The sequence below is a fragment of the Oryza brachyantha genome, chromosome 1 (assembly GCF_000231095.2).
Source record: "Oryza brachyantha chromosome 1, ObraRS2, whole genome shotgun sequence".
In the NCBI taxonomy this organism is placed as follows: Eukaryota; Viridiplantae; Streptophyta; class Magnoliopsida; order Poales; family Poaceae; genus Oryza; species Oryza brachyantha.
The window spans coordinates 30916526-30928963 of NC_023163.2; the positions used below are offsets into that span (position 1 = coordinate 30916526).

The 12438-nt window shown below is 45.1% G+C and overlaps 2 protein-coding genes across 2 annotated transcripts; both read right to left on the minus strand.

The window, feature by feature from the left end:
* Positions 1-1540: 1540 nt before the first annotated feature.
* LOC102708492 (CRIB domain-containing protein RIC4-like) lies at positions 1541-2751 on the minus strand. The gene is made up of 2 exons (XM_040528250.1): positions 2177-2751; positions 1541-2090 (listed from the first exon to the last, which is right to left on the minus strand). Exons 1-2 carry the CDS (start codon positions 2310-2312, stop codon positions 1627-1629), a joined length of 600 nt encoding a protein of 199 aa, XP_040384184.1. The 5' UTR covers positions 2313-2751; the 3' UTR covers positions 1541-1626.
* A 3544-nt stretch (positions 2752-6295) lies between these two features.
* On the minus strand, positions 6296-7597 carry LOC102708770 (general transcription factor IIF subunit 1). The gene has a single exon (XM_040528977.1). The coding sequence runs from the start codon at positions 7467-7469 to the stop codon at positions 6555-6557; it is 915 nt and encodes a 304-aa protein (XP_040384911.1). The 5' UTR covers positions 7470-7597; the 3' UTR covers positions 6296-6554.
* Positions 7598-12438: the final 4841 nt, after the last annotated feature.

Genomic DNA, 12438 nt, shown 5'->3' on the forward strand with positions numbered 1-12438 from the left:
TTGTATGCGCTTGTCACTTCTCAGGCATTTTTGATAGTCATTGCCACCAATGGATCGGTCTGGAGCAGTTAAAATAAACATGTCACGCGATTGCTTTGGAGGGTAGATCGATTGGAAGTTGACTGTAGCAAGTCGCGACCAATGAACTTGTTCCAATGTGACCTAGGTTTATGTCTGAGAAAGCTACTGTTAGTTATAAATTCTCACGTAATTTTTAGAAGTTTGAAGTTATAAAATCTTTAGAAGTTAGAAGATCTTCCAAACAATAGAACACTTAGATTTTAACTGTAGTATCTAGAAAACAAACTAAAGATAGAAGCTACAAAACCATTTTTTTTCTAGATTTTGATAATATCACTTTTCATCATTTGTTTCTCAAAATCTTAAAACTCTTGAAACAAATCCATAATCTACTACGTAAATACTACCCCGTTCCAAAAATCTCATTTTTAGTCCACCTCATACATAACAATACAAAGCTTTAAATACATCCATCTCGTAATTTTTAATTTTTAATACATATATCCTCTCTTTATCATGCTCCAATATAATCGTTGCTTCATAAAATAAAGTAACCAGAGAATCCCAAACTGACCGCAAAAGTATTTGTGGGACGGGAAGTACTAGCGAGCTAGTACACCTGCTCCCTATGTCAAAAAAACCAATTCTTTAGTTTTCGTATCCAACGTTTGATCATCCATTTTATTTAAAAACTTTTTAAAAAATTAGTCACATATAAAATACTATTTATAATTTATCATCTAATAAAAATAAAATATTAATCGAAAAAAATTAAATAAAACGAAGAGCCAAGAATTGTAGATAAAAAATGAAAAATTAATTTATGTTGGAACGGAGGAAGTAGCTCACTCATAGTGATCCTCTCCGTTAACGGAGTCAATCGCGACGAACTAGAACACGACACCACCCCACCTCGAAATGCGCAAACCGCGAACCGTATGTGCACGGACCTATTAGTCGCCACCGGGCGTCGTGGTCAGATCGGAGCCGGGACGGCGCTCGAAACCCCAGCCCGTGAACACGCGCGCGCCCCCGGCCCCCGGCCTCGGGCAAGTCCCCGCGCCCAACCGATCGGATCCCCGCCCCCCACCACGTGGCGCACGGTGACACGCCGCGCCGCATTTACGACGCCGGCACACGCCTGGTTCGTCGTCGCCTCGTCGCGCGCGCACACCGGCAGGGCTGCGCCTGCGCCTGCGACCCCGAGCGGAACACGCGCTGGGCGGCACGGCGAAACGGGGCAAAAATCCCCCGAAAACCTCAGCGCCTCACATGCGCGCGGCCACCTGCCCGCCCACCCACCACCACCAGCCGGACCCAACCACCGAGACGGGCCGCGACGAGGAGGAGGGGGAAGAAAACACGGAGAAAGCGGGAGGAGACGCGAGCAAAAGGAACAAAAAATTATGCCCGGGGAAAATGTGGCTACGTACAACATGACCAACCAATGCACCGTGCCAACGGCACGCACAAGGAAACGAAACGGGAAAAAGAAACAAGCGGAGGAAGTGGAAGGGGAGAAAATCGCCCCGTCCGTCCGTCCGTCACCCCACGCGCAGTTACACATGGTGGAAGAGACAACGGCCCCGTGAGCCCGTGGCCAGGCTAGCTCGCCACGGCGCCGGTGGTCCCCGTGGCGGCGGCCTGTGCGGCCATGGCGAGCTCGAACTGCCGCATGGAGAAGGCCGGCAGGGGCGGCTGCTGCTGTGGTGCCGGCGCCGCCGGCGTCGGCAAGGCGTAGGAGGTGGATGCGGAGGACGACGACGACGGCGCCGGCGGCGCGGCGCGGTTCCAGGAGCGGAGGCTGCTGGTGGTGTTGGTGCTGCCGTCCCAGCCGATGTGCGCCACGTGCTTGACGTCGGTGGGGAGGCCGATCACCATCTCCCTCTCCTCTTCCTCCTCCTCGTCGTCGTCCTCGTAGACGGCGAAGATCTGGGACAGGTTCTTGAACCCCCTGAGAAGCCTCGCCACCAGCGACTCCCCCTTGGGCTTGTTCTCCCCGGCACCGCCGCCGCCGCCCACCACCTCGCCGGCGCCGCCGCCGCCGCCTAGACACGCACACAGCATCACTAAACACCAAACTACTAAATCACTCCCAAACAATCGATCGACGCAGCACAAGATCAAGCAAGAACAGCATCTCAAAACAACCAACCTTGTGGCTTCTTGCCGTTCTTGCCGCCGGCGCCGCCCTCGACGACTTCGACGCTGGAGCCGTTCCGGCAGGTGGAGGAGAAGGGGATCACAATGAACCGGTCCATCCGCCGCTGCTCCTTGCCGCCACTACCCATGGCAGCCACTGAGCCACCACTACCTCGAGCCCCAAATCAACGCTAGCTACCCTGAGCTCGCGGTTGACCCAGCTGATCCCCCCCTCCCTGCGCCGCGCCAGCACGCACGCCCAGGCTTAATCGGAGCGAGAAAGCTAGTGCAGTAGGTGCAAGCACGAAACTGATTGGCAGGTTTGGTATAGCGAACACGAACAGCTAGCTTAGCTTAGTAGTAGAATACCAGTGCCACTACTAGTACAATACTCCTATGCTGCAGCAGCTGCAGCTGTATTGGGTTAATGGCGTTGATCGGGATGGCGATGTGGTCTCAAGTCTCAACAGCGGGAGGAGAGTGGGTTGGGTTGGTGACTTTCCTCCTCTTCTTCGCGTGTGTGTGTTGGGTTGGGTTGGGTTGGGTTTGGTTTTTGGCACCAACTCCGGCTGAGCTGAGCTGAGCCAGTGGAGCTGCCCTGCCTGCTTCTACTCTTTCGGCGACAGCGCAGCAAATCGGGTCGGGGCCCCTGCCTGCCTTGCTCGCGCGCGCCGCTGCAGGGGCCCCGAGCCGAGCGGGAGAAGCGGCCGAAGTGCGGCACACGCAGCGGCGTGAATGGGTGTTCGTTAATTCGGATGGACCAATCGCCCAGCCGCTTCTCCCCTGTCAGTGAGCCCGGCCTGCCTGCCCTCTCATGATCTCGTTGGGTCGCTGGACTATTTATTTTTTGCGCTTCGAGATAGATGGATACGAGTTGCGTGTATCGTCATTGGTGGTTTGGTTTGGAGTAGTACTGATAACTTTTGTAATGTCGTTTGGATTTGGTCCTCGAGTTTTTGGGCGCACGTACGTGTTACATTGCTAGTACGCCAGTTTCACGCTAGCTAGGGCCTAGATGCATGCCAGCGAGGTGGAATGGGCGTACGTACGCTACCCTCCGGGTGATTATTGGCGGCTGTCACCAATCTCAGCTCGTCGCACGTACGAATGCACATGCTTCCTATCCGTTTTATACTATAACATTATATAATTGGCATATATATATATATATATATATTTAGAGATAAATACATACTTTACCTATCTTTTTACTTTGCTTATGCTCATAAGTAAAATTTTGAATTTTTAATCTTAAATTTAAAGTTGATTTTAAGTTTTTTTCATAAAGTGTATTTTTCAACATTGACCTTTAGATTATTAATAATACACATACAAAATTTTTATTAATAAATTACTTTTCGTCTACGGATATACCAATTGCCCCTAACGCTAAAGTCTCGTGTTTACCATCTCTCCCTAGTACGTGCGTAGAGATCTCCTTACTCGCCTCACCTGCTAGTGCTAGGTTTGAAATCATAAAAGTTTATCGAAAATGACCGGAAGTATTGCACTGGAGGGAGTACCTGACAACTAAATAACTAAATAACAAATATAATTTGAGAAAGAGGTGAAGCGAAATGAGGAGACAGCTAAATATGCACGCATCCGATCGATACATGGTTCTTCACGACCAGGCCCTCCGGCCTCGCGTAAGACAACCCACGTCGTAATGCGCAGAAAGGCTTCTTCGCCTTCTCGCTGATCGATGGTCGGCTTGCCGCCGGACCTCGTCTCCTTCCGATCGCCGCCGGCCGCCGGTTTGTCGGTGTTTCCACCACCCATCGATCTGCTCCTTCCCTCCCTTCCCCGTGCTTGCCTAGCTTCTCCTCTTCCCGTTGGTCATGTTTAGGGAGCTTTATCGCTTCTATTTTATTTTCTGAATTCTAGAGTACAAATTTAAGTGTTGTTTACAGAAGTTTTTAGTTTCTGGAGATCGTGAGCATTTTTATGAATTCTAGAACTACACATTTGAATATTGTTTATAAAGGGTTTTTAATTTCTGAAAGATAGTATGAAAAGCTGCACCTACAGAATCTCCTTAGACATGCCCTCTTCTGATTCGGATACGCTAAGCCCCAAACGAATGAACAGAGTCCGAGACTCATCCAAGCCCAAGAAAACAGCCAGGTCGGCTCAGGCCTAGTTCACACCGATGGGCTAGATGGGCCGTATGTTATGCAACGCAGAGATCTAGCCGGCGAAGTAGAAAACCATGGCGTCGTCAGCATGTAGAGCTGGCAATTTCTAATACTTTTTTTTTCTTCTGTCTAGCCCTAGAGTTCCGTGGGCAAATGCAGTAAAATGTATTATCAGCATGTAGAAAGCAGCACAAATACACACTCTCTCCATTCCAAATATAACTATCTAAAGTGAGATCGACGAATTTGAACATGGAGTCTATATTCATAGTCTTCAAATCACATCGCATTTAAAGCTGGCAACGAAAATCCATAACCCGAAACCCAATACATAATTACCTTAGGGGTTGTTTAGATGAGGCTAAACTTTTTAGCCCCATATCATATTGAATGTTTGAACACTAATTTGAAGTATTAAATATAGACTAATTAAAAAACTAATTTTATAAATGAGAGCTAATCCACGGGACGAATTTTTTAAGCCTAATTAATCCATAATTAGTATATATTTACTGTAGCATCACATAGGCTAATCATGGATTAATTAGGCTCAATAGATTCGCAAATTAGTCCAAGATTATGAATGAGTTTTATTAACAGCTACGTTTACTATTTATAATAAGTGTCTAAACATTCGATGGAACTTATTTTGGACTAAAGTAAACGTAGAATATTAATAAAACACATCCATAATCTTGGACTAATTCGCGAGATGAATCTAATGAGCCTAATTAATCCATGATTAGCCTATATGATGCTACAGTAAATATTTACTAATTATGGATTAGTCAGGCTTAAAAAATTCGTCTCGCATATTAGCTCTCATTTATGAAATTATTTTTTTTATTAATCTATGTTTAATACTTTAAATTATTATCTAAACATCCGATGTAACATGGTGCTAAAAAATTTAGCCTCATCTACACAACCCGTCAGTAGAGTCTCAACATAAGAAAACATGATCTCATCGTGTAACGGTATACACATACCAAATTCTAATCCATGTAGATTATTTTAGAGTGAGCCAAAATAGTTCATACTTAAATTAGTCTTATCCAGGCCAATAATTATCAACCTAGCATATAAACATACGGCTCTACCCCACCGTTTCAAATTCCAGCCAACACCGCCCCATGTCCCACTTCAGCTCCACTATTTTTGTTGTGAAAGCTTAGTTAATTGTTCACATAAATTTTGTGGTTATTGATTGGTGGGTCCGGTGTGAGTCACCCATCAGGTACACTTCACCATGCGGAAGTGAGTTTGAGGAAATTCATATCTGCGAGCTTAATTGAGCCCTCCAATGAAAAAAACTCATGTATCATAGAGTGTCACTTTTAATCCTAGATAGCTTCATCACCAACTCCTTCCCGTCTTACCAAAATGGAGATTAAAAATTAAATTCTCATCTTAATATCACAATTAATTTTCTACTACAAACCAGGCCCAGCAGCCACCAACAAGGCCGGCCTGCGCAGGCAGCATGGCCCAGGCATAGCTTCACACCAGGGAAGAAGTTTACCCTGTTTGGATACTAGTTTTGGACACTAATTAGAAGTATTAAATATATACTATTAATAAAACCCACCTCATGCTGTGGACTATTTCACGAGATGAATCTATTGAGCCTAACTAGTCCACACCCACCTCATGTTCTGGACTATTTCACGAGACGAAACTATTGAGCCTAGTTGAATGTAACGCTACAGTAAATATTTGCTAATCGTAGATTAATTAGGCTTAAAAATTGTCTAATAAAATAGCCTTTATTTATGTAATTAGTTTTGTTATCAATTTATATTTAATACTTCTAATTAACGTCTAAACATCCTATAGGACAATGCACTTTAAAAAAAAGTCTCCGGTTCATACAGCCAGTGTGGTCCGTTTGCAGAACTTTTTTTCCAGCAACCTGTTGTTTGTTCTTGTTTCCGACAGCAAACAGAAATGCAGCGACATTCAGTGGACAGTGCTCGTATTATTATATTTATATCGTTTAGCAACGCCAATAGATACAGTGTTTCAGCAATGCAGTGACAGCGTTCGTGTCGCACAAATCAATCAATCAACCTGTCGATCGATCCGTCGAGCAAATCTCCTACGAGTTTTTCAAGGTTTGCAGCGGAGCGGCGCATCAATTCGGCCGCTCACACGCCCCGTCAACCAGCCAAAAATCTTAGCTACTACCATGATCGTGCTCTGCGTCTGAAGAATCTTGGAGAGATGGATGATGAGGAAAGGTTTGGAGGATGATCAGAAGATGTCGAGGATTTCTTGGATGAAGCCGTTGCAGAGGGGGCAGTTGCCGCGGCTGACCCAGAGCTCGCGGGAGCAGAGGCGGCAGAAGGTGTGGCCGCAGGGGATGAAGGCGGCGCCCTTGTGCCGCACCATGCAGACGCAGCACACGTGCACCATCTCCTCCTCGCGGCCCTCGCCGTCGTCGTCGTCGTCGGCGTCGGCGTTCTTGCGGGCGCCGCCGCCGCCGCCGCCGCCGCCGTGGCCGTGGCCGTGGTCGTCCTCGTCTTCGCTGTCCCACTGGCTGTCCGTCTGCTCCAGCAGCGCCATCAGCGACATCTGCGCCGCGGGCGCCTCGTCGTCCTTGCCCTGCTCCTCCTCTTCGTCGTCCTCGCCCTCGTCTTCTTCCTCCTCGTTGTTGTTGTGGCCGTCGTCGTCGTCGTCGACGTCGACCGCGGCGCGCCGGTTGCTGCTGGACAAGGAGGTGGGGCCGACGCGGGTGGAGGCGGCGCGGGAGAAGGTCGGCGTCGGGCGGAGCGACGGCGTGCGGGAGAAGGTGCGGGAGAAGGCCGCCGCGGCCTCGCCGGGGGAGTAGTTGTACTTGTTGCTGTGGCTGATCCCGCTGTTGCTGCTGCTCAGGGCCGCGCCGCCGCCGCTGTTCGACGCGGCGGGCTTCGGCGACGGGGACGTCCACGCGCTCGCCGCGCGCCGTAGCCGGAGCCTGTCCCGCAGCGGCTTCCAGTTAATCATACCACTGACCCCGCCACCGCCACCGCCGGACTCCGCGGCCGCAGTGGGGCTCCCTCCCTCACCTCCCCCTCCCTCCCCGCCGTCGTCGTGGGGGATCTTGAGGAAGTCGCGGATGGCCGGGTCGGGCGTGGACAGCTGCTCCGACAGCGTCATCGTCCGCCGCATCTCCGGTCGCCGCTCCATCGATCGCGCTTGTGTCGGATGCGTCGTCTGCGTGCGAGGGCGAGACGACGACGAGGAGGTGGTGGTGGTGGTGGTGATGCGGTGGTGGAGAGGTGGCGTCTTATGGCCGCGATGGGTGGGGGAGGAGAGGTGGAAGAGGAGGAAGGTGGAGCGGGTCTCGCGGGCTTTTTAAACCCCCGTTTGCAATTACCGCGACGTGCACCCATCGAGCGTAAATTTACCATGTTGCCACGCCAAATCACCGGCTGCTAATCCTTTTCTGACAGTGGATTCCACGGCTAATACTGACCTGATAGCACTTTTTTGAAGGGATGGATAATAAGATAGTAAGGGTGTGTTTGGTTGGCTGGATTTTACTGAACAGGAGATGGTCGCTCAGTTTTTTTGATGTGTTTGGTTCGCGGGCGAAGTTGATATAGTAGCCCAGAAGAAGAATATTCTATGAAGATGTTGGATGGGTGTATTCGGCCAAATTGGCTAGATAACCTCATCCACCTTTACTAACAATGATCATTAGTGATTGTTTAGGGATAATTGGTGTGTTTTGTTATTAATTACTAATTAACAAGTTTAAATTAGTGTTAATTAATGATGATAATATATTTCATTGTTAATTTCTACTAATTAGGATAATATTTATGTTGATTAATTAATATTATTATTTATTAGTAATTAAATATGCTCATCTCATCCATCCCCGTCCATCTAACCAAATATTGGATCGTCTCATCCATCCAACTAAACATAAATCTGGATCACCATATCCCTAAAAATATGGATGACCATATCCCATTCCACATTGACCACCAACCAAACGCACCCTAAAATGGTAACAGTGATCGGTGTGCAGGAATTACCATGTGTGAAATTCTATAAATTTCCAACTCGAAAGTGCGCACTGGAAGTAAATAAACTGTTATTTTTCTCGAACACACAAAAAATTGCACGTCAAAAAGTAAATAAATTGTGAAATTTTTTGTCAGTTAGACTAGCTGATTAGCCCGATGTAAAACAAGAAATATGATTAACATATAATTGATTGCGAGTTTAGTATTAAAATGTTGATATTTTTTTCTAAAAGAAACGAAATTTTTCGCACGAAACATAATATTTAGTGGTTCGAAAAATGTGCTAATGGATATTAGGAAGTAGCTAATCTTATTCAGTAGTTTAGAACAGGCCATTGCTTCATAGATCAGTGCTAATTAAACTACTAATGGAAAGAGTAATATTCTCGAAATGGTAACTTGATCTTTACTATAGGTGTCAATTGGTGCGCGTGTAAGCAACGGCATATGGTTCTGAGTCCATTTCTTTACTGTTAATCATGCATCAGTGTGTGGTAAACCTCGTAATGCTTCTCTTAGATCCGCCAAAAAGGTAGAAAAAAAATGTTCAGAGCCTGCACATCCTGTTAGTTTTTAGATTGTGTGATCAGTAGCTTCTATGAGACTCCACCAAGGTACAGTGTACTAGTCTCACCGTCAGATGCTGCTAGCAGTAGTGAAATAGTCCTAACATTTAAACAGCTTAGAGGAAATAAAATCATAGCAGGTGTGCTGTACTGTATACACTTCCAAATTTCCTTTATGGTTGACTTAAAAGATTTTGATACTTGTTCAGTTAGGTGTTTGGTGAGGATGACAATGGCTGGGTGACATATAATTGAGCTCTAATCTCTACAGTAGGTAGCCCTGTATTAGGTTACATCAATCTTAGTTCGTACTAGTACCCTACATTAACGAAAGTTAATCTATTGTCACTTTGTTATTGCAGGTTTGCAACCACTCTGGTTGACCTCTCTGAATTCTATATGCAGTCAGCCAAAATTACAGGCATAGATGTCGCCAGTTTTCCACTAGGATAACCTAATCTACAGACTACAGCTGTGGTTGGCTCTAACTGTTCATGCTTAATTGCCAGGCATTAAGAGAGAATTAGGTGAGGCACATTCCATCGTGCCGACAGAACACCCCCTTAATTGTCTGAAAGATCTTGCTAACAACACGTGAATTTTGAGTGAACAGAATGATTAGATCCATTGCAGAATGGAATGTGTCCAGGACAATAATATTACAGAACAGAACAAAAATACACTGCGATGGATTGAGAGAAGATGACAGAATGAGAATTTGGCCTGGATCTGCATCAGAAGCAGCAGCATCTGGCAGAGTCTTTTTTACCCTGGAGATAACTACAAACTTAATGCATAATTAGGAGGGAATAATTGGGCACATGCAGCTGGGGCACCTGGGCAGATAGGGAAGAAAACGCTGCTCCAACAAACGGTCAGTACAGAGAAGAGTAATCTCCAGCCTGTGATGGCTACATGCCTACGCCTACGCCTACGTACTCCTACATGGGGTTCCCGTTGCTTCGTCTGCTCTCCAATGGCGCCGTGCGAGCTGAGCTGAGCTGGGGTTTGGACGCTACGGCTTCCTGTGACGTACTAGAGGTCACAGGCGTGTAGTACCAATCGGTTCTTGATTGCAATTCAGAGCTAATTCAGCGTGTCTGATGGAAGAACGGAAGAACACTGCAATGCGCTAGTAGCTAACTGCACGGATTAAGATAAATTGAGTGCAGGAACGATGGATTTGGATTCAAGATGGTTCAGGATCTGTCGGTTTTTTTTGCATGGATGTTCAGGTTCAGTTCAGGGAAAAGGGCACTGGCAGGGTTCTGCACTGCACTGTACCAACTACTGCTCAACATGTTCATGACGAGAGCTCATCCTGCCAAAGCCAACGGCTGTTGTGCAGCGACCATGACGAGCACAGATCGGCCGATCACCTCAGCAGATCCAGCGTGCAGAACAGTAGTACAGCTGAAATTCAGACAGTTTCAGGCAGCCAACGGGAAGACAATATGGGGCCATATATAGTGTTATGCCAGCAAATCATCATCTGCTTTTCAGTTCAGGGAATGTGAAGGGCAAGCAGTGACAGTATAGTATATGGTAGTAGACCCGGACGGGAGTACGCTCATCAGGCTCTGAAAGATGCCTGAACAGAACTGTTCAGTACAGTTATACTTCTACAGTTATACGTCTGGATTAGAGTTTGCAGCAAATAACATCCTCATGACTGATGAGTGATGACAAAATTTTTAGCAGACAGGCTACACAGCTGACAGCTGCCTAGGGACACAGCCTCTCTAACGTGACTTACCTCCAATATGTGATTAACATATGGACCTATGATTATGAGCCCACATGCCAGAAACATTTCAGCGTGAACATCTGCTGCCTAGCGCCTACACACACTGCGCGCATTCGCAACTGCCCTATGCAGTTTGGCTAATTAGCGCACATAAAATGAGAAATATTTTAGTGTATGATTAATTAAATATGAGCTATTGTAAACTTAAAAATTAAATTAATCTGATTTTTAAAGCAAATTTTATAATATATATATATACACACAAAGATGCGCCGTTTTTAACTGTTTGAAAAACGTTTGCATGAAAAAAGAGGTTAAAATTAGCCCCCGTTTGCGTTTGCGAACGCGAACACTATCAAGCGCTAACAGGCTAACAGAGGTAACATTTGGTCTGTAACCGGGGAAAGTTCAGACAAGATGCTGTGGCAAGCGCCCTCGTTTTTCTAGTTGCTATCCCCTTACACTCTTGTACTAAAGGTGACTTATATTGATGGCTCCATAGGTTCTGTAAACGCGTGGTATCAGAAATTCAGGGTAGCACTGTAACTAGCAAGTAGCAATGGCACTGGCTTACATCTCAAATGCAGGATTCAGAGAAGACCAAACTATACAATTTTTGGCAGTATGGCAATATGGCAAGCTCACAAAAAAAAACATTAATTTAGTTGGTTGTGGTGGAGTCGTAATAGAGCTTTTGTGTGTGTGCTAATGTGCAGTTGGATGTATCTGTCAGTATTTTCTGCTTCAAGTTTCAGAGTTCAGATACTCGGTCAAAATTCGGCATTTTTTGCTTCAGGTTTCAGAGTTCAGATACTTGTTACTCCCCAATTTTACAATGTAAGACTTTCTAGACTTGTCTAGATTCATATGGATGTTAATGAATTTAGACATATATAAATTATATATAAAAGACCTACAATATAAAACGGAGATAGTACAATATTTATCTTGGCGATAACACAAATGAAACCCAATGGAAACTCTGAGAATGAACCGTTCTTGGTCAGCACTTCCATCCCTCTTCAGGTTCCTGACAGTGAATCGAGATTTCAGTACATTCCGCTTCTCAAAGCACCCTATGGTTTTGTCTGGATTGTTTTGTGTTCCTGAGCTTGACCCCGTCACGGTGACGAGATCATGGAGATCTCAACACTCTTGAATGGCGCAAGATGAGAACACTTTTGAATGACGGGTGGTCGAGCGGGCCTTGCAGTTTCAGTACACAAAATTTCTTTATTTGTAAAATATATCTATAAACTTCTCTATCATCTATGTGCATTTTTTTCTAAATCAGGCTAACATGTTTATATGTACAAAGTTCTTTTTTTTATGTAGAACATATATTTGTAAAGTTCTATGTATAAATCTTTCAATGTACATTCTGGGTTTGGCTATACATTGCTAGTTGGGCTAAGGCCTTTAGGCCTAGGAAACTACGTAACATTTTGGCTAGCACCCTTATCTTTTCAATCTAAAATTTGGAGTTGAATTTTAGGTTTTTTTAATCAAAATTTATTTTATAGACTTACTTTTAGATAGCTAAGAATACATGTATAAATTTTTTATCCAAATATGTAAAATTATAAGTTATACTTAAAAGTTTTCATAATAAAAAATCAAATTATAACAAAATAATTAGTAATTATATATTTCTTAAATAAGACGGATAATCAAACGTCAACATAAAAGTCAATGCCGTTATATAAAAAAACATGGAGAAAGTATTTCTTCTGTATTTAAACTAATCATTTGAGAATTTTGAGAAATTATTGAAGGTTGGAATTTTAAAAGATTGATCAAATATCGTT

What these genes read in the sequence shown, in the direction of transcription:
- LOC102708492 (XM_040528250.1), bottom strand. Translation starts at nt 2,312, where the DNA reads ATGGGTAGTGGCGGCAAGGAGCAGCGGCGGATGGACCGGTTCATTGTG. An exon ending in GAACGGCAAGAAGCCACAAG is followed by an intron (nt 2,091 to 2,176) that starts GTTGGTTGTTTT and finishes TTTGGTGTTTAG; the next exon opens with TGATGCTGTGTGCGTGTCTA.
- LOC102708770 (XM_040528977.1), bottom strand. Translation starts at nt 7,469, where the DNA reads ATGGAGCGGCGACCGGAGATGCGGCGGACGATGACGCTGTCGGAGCAG.